The sequence below is a fragment of the Morchella sextelata genome, assembly GCF_020137385.1.
Source record: "Morchella sextelata strain SCLS chromosome Unknown scls_6, whole genome shotgun sequence".
NCBI lineage: Eukaryota > Fungi > Ascomycota > Pezizomycetes > Pezizales > Morchellaceae > Morchella > Morchella sextelata.
The window spans coordinates 507,099-521,151 of NW_025408621.1; the positions used below are offsets into that span (position 1 = coordinate 507,099).

General features: G+C 49.3%; 4 protein-coding genes across 4 annotated transcripts; 1 reads left to right on the forward strand and 3 right to left on the reverse strand.

Annotated features, from left to right (window-relative positions):
* Positions 1-311: 311 nt before the first annotated feature.
* Positions 312-2,794, reverse strand: H6S33_011278 (uncharacterized protein; the record flags this gene model as incomplete). The annotated part of the gene is made up of 9 exons (XM_044842622.1): positions 312-392; positions 456-517; positions 578-1,183; positions 1,244-1,372; positions 1,438-1,678; positions 1,793-2,059; positions 2,117-2,239; positions 2,302-2,379; positions 2,456-2,794. 9 exons carry the CDS (start codon positions 2,792-2,794, stop codon positions 312-314), a joined length of 1,926 nt encoding a protein of 641 aa, XP_044696046.1.
* Positions 2,795-6,660: 3,866 nt separating this feature from the next.
* Positions 6,661-8,251, reverse strand: H6S33_011279 (uncharacterized protein; the record flags this gene model as incomplete). Its single annotated transcript, XM_044842623.1, has 4 exons — positions 6,661-6,744; positions 6,844-7,477; positions 7,558-7,893; positions 8,016-8,251. 4 exons carry the CDS (start codon positions 8,249-8,251, stop codon positions 6,661-6,663), a joined length of 1,290 nt encoding a protein of 429 aa, XP_044696047.1.
* Positions 8,252-10,177: 1,926 nt separating this feature from the next.
* On the forward strand, positions 10,178-10,623 carry H6S33_011280 (uncharacterized protein; the record flags this gene model as incomplete). The annotated part of the gene is made up of 3 exons (XM_044842624.1): positions 10,178-10,193; positions 10,303-10,318; positions 10,389-10,623. The coding sequence occupies 3 exons, from the start codon at positions 10,178-10,180 to the stop codon at positions 10,621-10,623; spliced, it is 267 nt and encodes an 88-aa protein (XP_044696048.1).
* Positions 10,624-12,981: 2,358 nt separating this feature from the next.
* H6S33_011281 (uncharacterized protein) lies at positions 12,982-13,804 on the reverse strand (the record flags this gene model as incomplete). Its single annotated transcript, XM_044842625.1, has 3 exons — positions 12,982-13,205; positions 13,282-13,706; positions 13,770-13,804. 3 exons carry the CDS (start codon positions 13,802-13,804, stop codon positions 12,982-12,984), a joined length of 684 nt encoding a protein of 227 aa, XP_044696049.1.
* Positions 13,805-14,053: the final 249 nt, after the last annotated feature.

Below are 14,053 nucleotides of genomic sequence, written 5' to 3' on the forward strand. Positions count from 1 at the left end.
AGCTGATAAACATGCTTGGTGAAACTCCATAACCCATCCTCTTGATATCCACAACCCAAACAGAGGCCAACGGGGTACAAAAGGTCGAATAATTATTCACAAGTGCTAAAAGCTATCAAAGGGAAGCAAATAACACGGCAGGTATTTCACGTCCCAATCCCATGGCCAGTTCGATGCAAACCAAACTAATGACATTGGCCCCCTTCGAAAAAGAGAAAAGAAAAATAAGAATCCCCAGACCTTTTGAAATTTCTAAACGCCCTTGGAAATGCGAATTAGACGAATAAAATGAATAGGACCAAGGAAATATTTCACTCGATGCGCTGGTATCCGAGGATTGACGCCTGCATGCCATCCGCTCTCGCGACTGTATCCCACCCGGTTTCATCTACCTGCTCAACCAGTCAGTAACCAATATTGGGAAGAAAGGTTATAGGAATAAGATATCAACTCACAAAATTGTCATTGCATAATGCCCATTTCCCGTCTGGCTGCTTAACAAAGGAGATGTAATGACCTGTAGAGATTATCAGTAAACACTAACTCTGCCCACAAAATCCCGTGGAATGAAACTGACCGGCTGACAAACTTCTGCCACAGTGTGCCACTACAGAAATGAGCCGATAATGGACCGTCTTTCCCTTCTCTTGCATCGTCATTTTCTCATCGTACTTCAGTCTGTTCATGATCTTGTCGGCCTTGATGTAACCCCGATTCATCACAACTGAAGTCCACCTAACCACATTCAATACCAACACTCTCGGCAATCTTTCCACTTCAACCTGCTTGGTAAATTTCTTTCCGGAAGAGAATTTGCATTTCTCGCAAGTGGCATCGACTCTCTCTGGCTTGAAATGGTCGTCGAGGAGTTCCTTAACGGAAATCGCATTTCCTTGCCGATTCTCACTGGGCCTAATGGACGGTAGCAGCATTAAGGACGGTAGATCGGTTCTGTTGAAAGACCTGTGGCCACATTTCGGGCACGTAAGAACTGACGGGAAGGACGCATCGAATGTCTTGTCGATGGGGTTGTTTTTCAAGTCTTCCTCCTTGGGAGTCTTCTTTCCTTTTTCAGCCACGTCTTTGATGCGTTTGTTCAGCTGGTCTTTACAAGTGTGTAAGATAGCATGGAGGTACTCTGTGGCATCCTCTTGACGCATACTCTTGAACTGTTTAGGAAGGACTGCTTCAGATAAGCCAAAGTCGTGCATATGAAACACATGGAAATAGGATTAGAATTTACCCTTTCCTAGGCGAGAATTAATTCCCCTCAACACCTCATTTGTCTTGGACCGGGAGCGGGATGTCGACTCGTAATGATGTTCGGCGATAAGTTCGCCTAAAAAGCAACATACACACGAAGTTATCCTGCCTACAAGCCAAAAATAGGCGGATTAGAAAATGTAAATCATTGGAGAGTTGAATGTCCCAAATTACACTTGTCAGAATTGTGTTTTGCAATTTCCTCCTCAAGCTCAGGAATGCTGCAAATCAATTGAAGAACCGAGTTTCGGTAACAATCGTTAGCTCTGTTATGGAAGCCTTTTGTCTTGAGTGACGAAGTCCTTGTTGATCTCGTCACTGAAGACTCGCTCTGTTTGGATTTCTCGTTGATGTCCTTTCGGGGTCTTTGAGCGGCTGGGCCGTCTAGTTCTTCGGCTTTTCGTTTTTTTGAAGGCTGAATAAGAGTATGAGCTTCGGAATTAGGTATTGCTTTGAATTTCAAAATTACGAAAGATGGGGAGTAGTGAGTTGGTAAAAAAGGGAAAGGAGTGGGTATTTAATATCAAACCTTAACGGGCTCCTCCGTCACTGCTGTGGTATCACTATCAAGTTTCTTTTTTATCTTTTTTTGCGTGACATCACCATTTGTGAGGGTCTTGGCCTTTGGTACATCGCCATTTGTCAAGACTTTGGTACGCAACTTGGGACTTTTGTCATCAGCGGATGGTATTTCTGACATTTTAGTGTCCCCATTTGTAAGACTTTGGTGATCTTTTGTAACGCCATTTTCTGTAGCATCAGTCACAGCTTTATTGTTGATCTTTGCTTCTAGTTTCTGATAGATAGTGTTAGTTCCGTTATGATTATTCGATATGACTGCACATATAGTTACCATTTGTTCTTTATATTCACGAACAACTGGTGGGGAACTATCTTTCCCATTTATAACAACAGAAAATCCGATAGGTTTCTTCACAGGGGGGGCGGAAGATCCTTCAGAAGTGGTCACAGTGACCTAAACGAAGCATACATAAGTTCATGTAGTGCTTCTGCGATAATGGCGCACCCAACACTGACCTTAGCCTTGGCCGCATCCGGTGCGCCTGGTAAAATCTTGTACTCTTTAGTACCTGTAACACGAGAGTTATTTCGAGACTTTGGACGACATTTTCTGTATTGAGTAATCAGTTCCCATGTTCAATGATTGTGATTACATAGATTCGTGACTTACCTTTATCCATTTTGGGCTTTCAAAATCCGCACTCGATGCGCCGAATTTTTCGGTCTGAGGCCTGTTATAAACCGGCGACATGACGGAGGCTTTTACGAACTGAATCGGGTTTGCGAGTAAAAGGTCTAAAGGTGATTTTCCATTTTGTGTAGCAGATCCAAGAAGCTTGAGGCTAATGGCGGGGATAGTACTGCTCTTAGAAGAGTATGCCATAGTGGAAGATGAAGCTGAATGCTCCATATTATCGATATTTGACTTGATTTTATATGCTGCTTTAACGGAGGACGAGGCCGACGAGTTTATAGAATTTGTAGGGAGCGTCGCTGCAGATGCCTTCATTGAAAGGCGCACACTCCTAAAAATAAACCCTCCGCTTAAAAAGAGGACTATAGGAATTGTGTAATGAGTTTTTCGACCCGCTTCCAAATTGAACGGCGGGGCTTATATATGTGTCGAGGATCTTGTTTACCCTCTCAGAGAAGAGTTTGGTAACCGGCTCCAAAGTTGACCTTTACGGATCTCAATCCACCCTAACCAAGATTTGATCTTTCCCTACAGGATCCGGAAAGATTAATCGATCGAGACACTTGGGCTCCTGCTAGTGGACACCTTCGGCCCCAAAGACTCCCGATAAAAATAAGACTTCGTCCAACGTTGAGATGCGTAGTCAGGCGCCGCTTTTCAAAATTCTATTGGGCGCAGATCTCAGTGAATGTCGGAAACTGTAGATGATGGTCTACTGAGACTTTTTCTGTGGGCGCACTCGAACACCGCAGGACCAGTAAAAGAATCGCAAGCCAGCTCAGGGGAACGTTGTGGGAACGCGCAATTGTATTCTACTAGAAACTCGAAATTCCAAACCCTCGTGGTTGGTTGAAACTCAAAAACTACTTTGTCCAAGGCAAAAGGCATCAGCTGTCAGCAAATTGCGGCAGAGTCGCTCGAAAGAATTTTAAGCGCAAAGCAGCGGCTAGTTAGAACAGCGGGAATTAGAGACTAGATGAACCCACAGACGAAAACTCAGATGAAAAACAGATGTCTGCCAGACTTTACGGGGTAAATAAGGAGCCTGACGCCTGTTGTGGTGGTGGTGAGCGGAGGTAACGAGCGTCTTTGAAATGTCCAAAGGCCGTTGTCGCGCGCTCTCAGGTTTGGTTTGCAGCATACGCCACGAAAATTTGGGACGGCTTGGCCCCCCGCGCAGAGCCGCAGCCGCATGCGTTTGGACCCTGGCCCTAAGTGTGTAAGTAAGCATTTAAGATTTAAGCCTTGCGTCGCCAATCGTCAGTCGTCAATCGTCAATCAGGAATTAAGCACCAGATCTCACCCATCCAACCTCACCCTTGGCTGAAAATTCGGGCTGTAAAGTTCGTAAATTCTACCCAGAGCGACGTGGTGACCTGCTTCCCAGCGGAACTCGAATACTCCGCATCACGATCGATCACTCGGCCTCACACTGAATCTACGACGAAGGAAATACAAGCTCGTAGCACTTTCCTATCAGGCAGACGTTGATCATGGTGAATCATTCAAAAGATACCACATGGCCATAACGGATTTGGAGAGAGTTGCAATCTCTGCGTATGCCCGACTTAAGCTCCGACACTGGCCAGCAGTGGACTCGAGACATTACGTACATCTACTTGGGTTCATATAGACACTATAGGCTTGGGGATGTGTGATGAGCAAGGCCGGATACTAGTCTTGAGGACAGCTGCGTTACTCAATTCTAGCACATGCATGGTGCGAGAAGCCATAGGCGGGAGGCTATCAGCCCTAGATACACCATTGCCCACTGACAAGCCACAGGGTTCAAATCGAACGTGGGTCAAGAGCAATAGATCAAGTTACTTCTGCCATCAATTGCTTAACGGTAGCGGTGTACTTCACTCCAACTCTTTGACTTGCCTGACGCTGAGCTCTACCCTCCTCAGACTTTCAACGGGAAAGGGTCGGTTGCGTGCTTACTTGGAATAGACACAAGTAATCGACTGCTGGGTCAAGTCTCTCCCACACACCCCACATCACCACACCAGGCCTCCGCTGTGAATGTGAAATGATAGGGCCCCGGAGCAAACCATCCCCCAAATATCATCCATTGGCAGCGGCTTAGGTCTACACATCACGCCTAATATAAGTGTTTCGTGCAGTGTGGCCCACGCGGACGCTCGAGGCGAGGTTTGGGGGTGTCCTCGAGATGCCTCGTCCTTGTTGACCTCTGTCTTTTTCTGCCCTCGAAGTCCGGCACTGTTGTCCTCGAGGTGCCTCGAGGTGCTTCGAGAATAATAAAAAAACGTCCCGGTAGAGCAAAAAGCGACACCTCTTAAAATGAAAGGCATATTTTATTCATGACCTCATCCAATTAGGGCACCTCGAGTGTGTATTGTGGCCAAGAATGTCTTTAGAAGTCTTTGAAGCAAGGACACAAGGACGCTCGTCCTCGTAGACCATACTAGTTTCGTGTTGAGGAAAGACGTCATTTGAATACATGTAGTGCCGAAGAGCGTGTCAACGGTTGCTGAATAGATGTAACATCCGCCAAGGTTACTAGTACACTCTCTTCGTACCACATCACTCGACTGGTATTACGGTGTTACCGTTCCTCCAAAAAAGAGGTACGAAAATGTGTCTTAGTCACCCCCTCCCCTTCAGTCATTCGTTACGGTACACAGGGAAGGATAATTGCACATAGTATGTCGCCAGAACCCCCGCCAAAAGGGCCGTCTTGGCACAGGTGAGGATCATGTCCCTACTATCCATATGCCAAGACCTCTCAAAACTCATGTCCCTACTAATCTTGGCATGTCTCTGCTAACTACACAGAGCCATTCTTTTACCCCGTATGCCCTTTTGATTTCCCCTATTACACCCTTTCTTCTGCCTTGGTCCGGAGAACGGTTGGGAACGATAGTATATCGAGACCGACTTCGTGACTTTGGCTATGGGGAATAAACCGCCGACTGCATTCGTCCCTTTGAAATTTGCTGATGCTGGTACAGGAGGTTTCGAATGACGGCTGTTTGTCGGTGTTGTAGATTTGAGTTTATTTGGCATCGAGAAATTGTGGGTTCTGCAGATCTGGGCTTGGGGTCTTACGGGTCTTTGGGAGTTTGCGCTTATGAATTTTCAGCTTTTGGATTTTCGGCTTTTAGATTTTCGGCTTTTGGGGCTTTTAGAATTTTTTTTTTTTTTTTTTTTGAGCTCTTGAACTTTGGGTTGCGGTTTTCCAGCCTACATATATCTATTAAGCTCATCCTATCTTTGGCCACTTTCTGTTTATGCCAGGTGCAAGATGAACTCTACGTGTAGTCTTACATGCAGGCAGCCTACAAGAATAAAGTGAGTTCGAGCTAGCCTAGAAAACCACATACCGGCCATCCTCTACTCCCCATCTTCCCTACTCTTCGTCTTCGACACTCGTCTTGGCTTTGGGTTTGAGCTCTTCATAGCTTCCTTTCTCTTATCTGCGGGTACGTATGGCCTCTGTTATCTATTTGCTTCTGTGCTTCCGTATCTTTTTGGGTTTTGGTTTTTGGTTTTTGGGGGTTTGGTTTTTGGGGCTTAGACTTTTGATTTTAGGGGGGCTGCGCTCTGTGGCTCTAGGGAGAAATAGAGATAAGCTATGTGCAGTGTAAAGGTGAAACCCCACTATGTATCATAGCACTTTCCACGAAGACACTCGCCTGAGCCTAGCTGGATCCTCCCTGCTTGATGGCCATATCTGCGTGCATGCTGTTCGCTCCAGAGGGGTATTTATCTTCTTGGGGATAGCCCGGATAGGCTTATGGGCTTCTGTACTTTGTTGCATGCATGGGAGTGATTTGGATGTTGAGATAAAATGCCCGTTGCCAAGCACATTGAGCCTTGGCTTGACCGAGTGATATCCCATGCATCCAGCATCAGCATCCAGCACTCCCGTTATTATACTCCAGGCCAGCGATGGAAACAGCAATGACAGCAGCAATCTTTATTTCGAGAGCAAAAAGCAGCAAAACTCCGTACCTGTTCCTTTATGATACACGTGTATATGAAGCCGGCAAAACGAGAGAATTAAAGGGAAGCCAAAGAAAGGAAAGGAAAGGAAAAGGAAAGGAAAAGGAAAAGGAAAAGGAAAAGGAAAAGGAAAAGGAAATGGAAATGGAAAGAAAAAAAAGAAAAAAAAAGAGAGAAACAGAAAAAAAGAAGATCAGCTGAATTATCACCAACTACCCATCAATCTCCATCGTATCCGCCGCCGGCACCCCATTCGGCGCCTCTTTCCCCGCACCCCCACTCACCCTCTCCCTCGACTGGCAGCCCGGGCAATTATACAAAGTCTCATGACAAAACACATCACAATCAATACAAAACAGCCCCCTACACTCCGTGCACCGATAGCGACTACTCACGCTCGTGCCCCTCTCCGTCCTCGCCGGCAGCGCCCACTCCTCGCCGCCCCTCTCGGGCACGGGCGGAAACGCCACCTGACACGCCAGGCACGCCGCGGCCTCGCCCGCCTCGCCCCACGGCACCTCGACCCAGTTGCGCAGCGGGAACAGGTGGTGGTAGTGGCGCGCCAGGTGCGTCGACAGCACCAGCATCAGCCCGCACGCGGGGCACTCCATCGGCAGCTCGCACACCTTTGTCGAGCAGCGCGAGCACAGGTAGCCGCCGCGCGCGAGGCGCGAGTGGCACGCGCACAGCGACGCCGTGGTCTCGACGACGCGCGAGGGGAAGCCCCACATGAGCAGGCAGGCCGACGACTGCTTGGAGGAGCGGGTGACGGGCGGGATCGTGGTGTCGATGAGCAGCTCGCGGAAGTGCTTGTCGTCTAGGGCGACGCCGTAGGTGCTTGTGGAGCCGGCGTTGGTCTTGGACACGAGGTCGCGGCAGACGGCGACCTGGGCGGAGAGCCCGACGACGCTGACGCGGATCTTGTCGGCGACGAGGTGTGCGATTGTCTGGTGGATGTCGCCGGGGTCTGAGGAGTGCAGCGCGCCGAAGACGATCACTACTTCGCGGGTGCCGTGCGTCGGGGCATTACTATACCGCGGCGCCGGGGAGTATCAGTATCAGTATTCCGCTACCTACCTAGAGCAGCGGGGGGGGGGGGGCGGCCTTACAACAGCGCAGCTCTCGACATCTCGAGTGCGTTCTGCAGACTCGGGGAGCCCTTGGGGTCGTCCAGGCGCAGCTTCTGGATGGCCTCGATGTGGTCTGTCGGGTTTCCGGACATGTCGCTGACGCGCACGGCGAGGCCGTCGCGCATGCCCAGCACGGCCAGCTGCGAGATCGGGTTCTGCTCAAAGTACTCGCGCACGTAGTCGCACGCGTAGCGGATCGCGAGGAGGTAGCGCGTGGGCCGGAAGTCCTTCTCGGCCATGGCGATGGACAGGTCGAGGATAAGCATGACATGTCTGATGATGCCGCGCTGCAGCGGGGTCGTGTCTTTGAGCAGCCTGTATGTCCGCCACTCAGTCAGCTCTCAGCTCTCAGCTCTACTCTCTGCACCTCTCTGCTCTACTCTGCTCCCCCTCTACTCTGCTCCCTCTCTGCTCGCTCCGGGTGTAAAAAAAAGTACCTCTTGCGCTTCCCGGCTTCAAGCAGGCCCGTGACGTTGATGCTGCCGTCGGCGCCCTCGACAACATTGTCCCACGACCGCTTGATGTCCTCCCACGCCTCCTTCTTCTGCACCTTCTTGGGCTTTGACGAGGGCGGGCGCGCGCCTTTGTGGCCGCCGGCGCCGCGGCGGCTGACGGTGTGGGCACCGGCCTCATCACCGGAGGAGTTCACGTAGTCCTCGTCGGAGTCGGCCATGGCTGGATGGGTCTGTCTTTGGGGTTCGGGGGTGCGGGTGCGGGTGCGGGCGCGCCGGGGGAGCTTTGGGGTGGTGTGCGTTAGTCAGCAGCAGCGGCGGTGGAGCTGGGTTGGGTTTGGTGTGGGGTGTGGCGGTGTGGTGCGGTGCGGTGCGGTGCGGTGGTAATTGGTGGTGGTGCAGCTCTACGTGTAGCTGTTGATCAATTGTGGCAGGGACGGATGGCGAGTGGGTACTGGGAGCATTGCAGAGGGTGTCGGGTATTGAAAATATAGCATAACAGGCGAACTACATACAGGAATAAACAGTAACGAGGTGAATCTCGAAGGAATATTAGGATGCAGCATGTATATTCTAGTACAAATCGATGTCATGAGAGCTCACAGCTGCACACGGAGTAAGAAAGACGGAGACTTTTCAACTACATGTATCTAATATGTACTGCCCTTAATGCTGCGAACCTACTCGCCCTCTGATTGGCCAAGAGCGGAACCTAACCCTGACCTCTGCGTGGCAACGGGCGTGGCAACGGGCTCACCCAAAATGCCACCCCCAAATGCCACGGAATGTCAAATTTATACTGGGGGGTATTGCGCACTATTATCAAAATAAAAAAAGACCCCAAGCGGTATGTTTTGGGTGGTTATAGTATCTCTTCTTTCATACACAAAAAAAGAACAAAAAGTACTGTGCGGTTCCGGGATGAACTGGCACTACTCCCACCCCTGGGTCGAACCCTGGCCTTCTGTGATCGAAAGCAGGGCTAAACCTCGCGGTGTTCTTTGGCGAGGGTTAACCGTTGAACCACTCGCCCATGTGTGTTGGTGGCTAGAAATGGTATTTGTGCGCCAAGGATGGTTGGCTAGTGTAATGTACTACTGTCTGTACTCTCTGTGTCTGTCTGTACACCGTGCACAGCATCGTAGGCATCAAAGTGCCGTATTTAAGCTTTACACACAACTCTCACTGCAGATCGATCGGTGTGCTGTGCCCGTGTCGTGTAGCACGTGTGTGCTCACTGGCAGGCAAACTTTACCAAACACGGGCCTGCATCCTGTGCAACTACATGTATCGAACAAGATAGAGAACGGCATGGCAGATCAAGGACATCAGTATATTAGTACTGTGTCAAGACAACGGGTTTGGTTGTCTTGATGATATGTACCTGCGTATTTATCATGTCTTTGTTTGCTATAAAAGGAGACTGTTCCTTCTGTTATCGTTCAATCATACAATTCGATCCCCCTCAGTCTCTTGTAAAACCGCCATATACAAGTAGAGCATGACCATCATCCTCCTTTCGGTACCACTCGGGCCACAATACTGACCTGATACAGATGTGTGTGCTGGTAAGACAAGACAAAACAAGACGAACCAAAGGATAAGGTGTTGTAGTAGCTATAGTAGCTGGCGGATATATACATATAGCAACAGAGGCGGTCGTGGGCGCGGATATTACGAGGCGGATATGAACATTTGAGTGGGTGTTTCCTTGAGATTCACATACTCAAGTTACACAGCCCTTCGGAACCTCGACACCAGCCTTACAGCCCACCCACCCCCACCTCTGTCAGCAATCCTCAAACGCCAAGGCAAGATGGCCGAGTTGGTTATGGCGCAAGGCTTGGGTCCCTCCCCCGGAAAAACGTTTCTCCCCAGCACCGGCTTAGTCACGCGCAAAAGCAGTCCCACGCAGCCCAAGCCCTAGTCTCCACAACCACCCACGACCGAACAAGCAACCAACCCCCATCGATACACGCGGAAATTATCACCACCACCGACCGCACCCTAGCACACCAGCACCGCCGATATCAACTGTAAGTCCAAGTTCGCTGCCCCCAAAGATACCTACGGTTCCCCGAGTTAATTGTCGTCTACGATAGTCCGTTTTTTTTTCACCGTTAAAAACACCACCAAAATCGCCAAAAATGGAAAACGATAAGGGTGCGCACCCCCCCCCCCCCCCCCCTTTGAATCTCGAATCTCGGGAGTCCGAGATTCCCGACTACTCCCATAAATATCTATATAGACAGCTAGCTAACCCCCCCATTAGGAGAACTCGTCGACCTGTACCACCCCCCCCTCCGCTCCCAAGCACGCACCCTTCCACTACGCATACTAACCCAGCACGCACCGTAGCTACGTCCCCCGCAAGTGCAGCGCCACCAACCGCATCATCAAGGCCAAGGACCACGCCTCAGTGCAGATCTCCGTCGGCAAGGTCGACGAGACCGGCCGCTACACCGGCGAGAACATCACCTACGCCCTGTGCGGCTTCGTCCGATCCATGGGCGAGAGCGACGACTCGCTCAACAGGCTGGCCCAGAGGGATGGTCTGTTGAAGAACGTTTGGTCGGCGGCGCGCCAGCACTAGAGGTTTGTGTGGTCTTTCTAGCTGCTTTTGGGGGGTTTTTTTTTTGGGGGGGGGGGGGCAGTGGAGAGGGGCTTTGGGGCTGGAGAGGGAAAAGATGGGATAGAGACGAAACGGAGCCAATTGGGAACTGGAAAATTGTGGAGTTTCTAGAACGAAATGCTGACGAAAATGTGGGTGTGCTATAGGGTTTCTTTCTTTCTTTTCGCTGGGGCTATGCGGGTCAGGCATTTGTGTTTAACAAAAATAAAAAAGCATAAAGGAGTTTTTCGGGAAATCTCACAAATAATAAGAAATTGAGAGATTTTTTTTTCCTAAAGTCCCCCCCCAAAAATCAATTGGATACTCTTTTTTCACAGGTGCCTCGGAGATCCTATCCGAATTTAGTACAGTACAGTGAAGACGCAGGATCCAGCACTTGGGACTTGGGTGAGAAGTACAGCAGCTTGATATACGCCTTTCACCCCAACAAGCACGCGAGAATTACTGTGAAAATTACAACTCGCAATTATAATATGCATGGCTGTTGGCCGAATCAATGAACGAATGCTGAAAAACTGGCGAATTTGCGTATCTAGTTTTTAGAGAAACTCCTATTTCTGATCATTATATCCCGATAATAAAAAAAACCTTCCAATCGATCATTTCCACTTTTCTTTTTTTTTTCTTTTCCAAGCTAGTTACCTCGGCTCTTAGATGTCCCATCTCCTCTCTCGAGCTTCCCTTATGTATACCGAGCTCCTCTATATCTACACTCACCTCACTCCTCCCCCATACACAAATAAGCGGCCCACAGATCCCCTCCCTCACCCCGACACCCCCACGGTGACGGGAGCGGGCTTCACCCCTCCTTCCTCCCCCCCTCCTACCTCCCCCTACCTCCACCCGCCCCACCCCCCGACGCACAGCTATCGGAGGAAGTGAAAGAAACCGACACCCGGTTTCTTCACTCTTTTCTGGCACTGTGTCAAGGGAAAAGGCGGGGAAAAGGAAAAGGGGAGAGTAGGATTCAAGGAGGGGAGGGCAAAGGAGAAAAGGGCCGCAATAATTAGATCCCCCTCCCTGGTGGGGGTGACGGGCCTGCTGAAGAGCTGCTACGCAGAGACTTGTGTTGAAGCACAGATACGGGTTGGACATTACTTTTTTTCTTCTCCTTTTCTCTTTTTAGATATCGGGTAGCTGGAGCATAGAGTAGATAATAGGAAAAGGGGGGGGGGGGAGTCGAAATTCAATGTTTTAAGAATGTTTTTTTTAAATTGGTTTTGTTTGTTAAGTTATCCTCCGCGCTCTTCCTGCCCGTCTGTCTGTGCGGGGAATGATATGCCTGCCCTACATGATTACAGCCAGCCAGCCACCCAGGCTGTCGCTTGCTAACATGCCCGCCTACTGCTAGAACTAGAGTACCAATGCTTAAGATCTGTGCAGCCTAGAAAAAGTGTTTCTAGGCCTGTGCATTCCTCATATCCCTCCTCCTGAAGCTCAGCCCGTGCTATCCAAATAACATATACACCGTCTCATCAAGCCCATTGTTGTGTGATGTGCTCCCGTTTGTTTGTTCGCGCGTGCTGGATATCTGTGCTGTGGTATCGTAGGAGTTGCAATGCTTCTTTAACATCCCACAGCTCCCACCAGCCCGGTAGTTCCTTCTTTTCCCTCCCCCCACCTCTCAGACTGATCCGTAGCAAAACCAGGGGTATCGCAAATACAGAGAAGAAAAAAAAAAACCCGCTCAAGCTAGAACAAGTACACACCACGGCCAGCCACTAACTAAAAACTACCTCGAGAGAAGAAGAGAAAGAAAAGGAAAAAAAAGAAAAAAAGAAAAAAGCCACCCAAACCCAACCCAAAGCCAGCCATCCCATTATTCTCGTAAAAAAAAAAAAGAATGGCGTTTCCATTTAGCCCTCCGCCCCATCACCATGTTCCCTAAGCATTATAAAAGTTCGTAAAAAAACCATACACACAAAGATATGTAACGATAAGATAAAAAAAACGACTGACAAATAACCATTGACGCGGGGTGGTGACGGGGTTGGGGGTGAGTGAAAGAGTTATGATTTTCCGGATTGTTTTCCAAGTTTCTTCGAACAGTGGCAGGGCCTGGAAAGAGAAGAAAAGAAGAATTGGGAGAAAAAGAAGTGGGATATAGTAAAAAAGAGAAAACCATAAATATCGCCGAAAAATACATACCAACAAAAAACAAACCAAACCAAACCAAACCACCCGTAAAAAAAGAAAAAAAATTATACATGTGGCCACATTAGCTTTCGAAAAAAAGGGGAAAAAAACGATAAACAGAAAAACAGGAAAAAAGGGATATATATCATCCACCCTCCCCTCTAGCAACAGCAGTGTGTGTTTTCAAGGGTACGCTTCACTCATTGGCCGCATTGTGTCCTCCGGCCACTCGTCCTCCGTGATGCTGCTCCAGAAATACCACAAAAAGATCACCGCGATCAGTGTAAACCCAGTCTCGAAAAGGGCGCCGTCAATCTTTCCGTTCGTTGCTTCGCAGAGATGTACGCTGATGACGAAGTTGAAGACCTGGCCGACGGCGAATGAGAGTGCTGCAGCACTGAGACGTCCTATTTTTCCCACTTATCAACACCCGCAATCCCTAATTCTAGCTCTAACATCCAAAACCGACAAATTGATACTTACTCATTGGTATCTTTTCTCCCAGCACTTTGATCACCAGCACAGATTCCAGGATGACATATGCCGCAATCATGATAAGCGGGAACAGCAGATACAGTACATATAGCGCATAGTTCCTAATGCTGTCCGAGTCCTTTGTGAAGGTGCCTGTGTAGTTGAACCCCGTATCCACGGCAACATACGTCGTGCCAACAAAGAAGGCTAAAAACGACGTCCCCACCAGTCCAAGCGAGAGAGGTGTCCCGTCGTCCAGGAGCTGGTAGCCAACAACGGCGTTAAGCATCAGTACCCATGCGGTTGCTGTTATGGCGCCAATATGGAGGGCCGAGAACCAGACGAGAATGGTCTGGTTTGTGAGGAAGCCGCCGACGGAGAATATCTCGGTGATTGACATGAGGATGTAGCCAATGAGGAATATCTGGATTTCCCTGTAATTTGCATATCGTGATTAGTTGCATGCGGGATAAGCTTGTGATCAGTAGTAGTAGTACCTTCGTCCGACTGCGGCCTTTTTCCTTTCAGACATGAGTATCAACCCTATTGAACTACACACCGCGAGCGCAGCTAGTACAATTGAACCTACAAACAGTTAGCCCCGAGCCCAGTGGTCTAATATTAGGCGGCACGCTTAGACGCAAGCGCCCATAGCCAAATAAACTTGTTAACAAAATAGACGCACCCAAATTCCTTATATAGTTATCACTGTTGTTGACCGCGATTCCAACCAATTGACACCGCTTCTCCACCATCGGATCCGTGCCATTCCTGAAAAGCT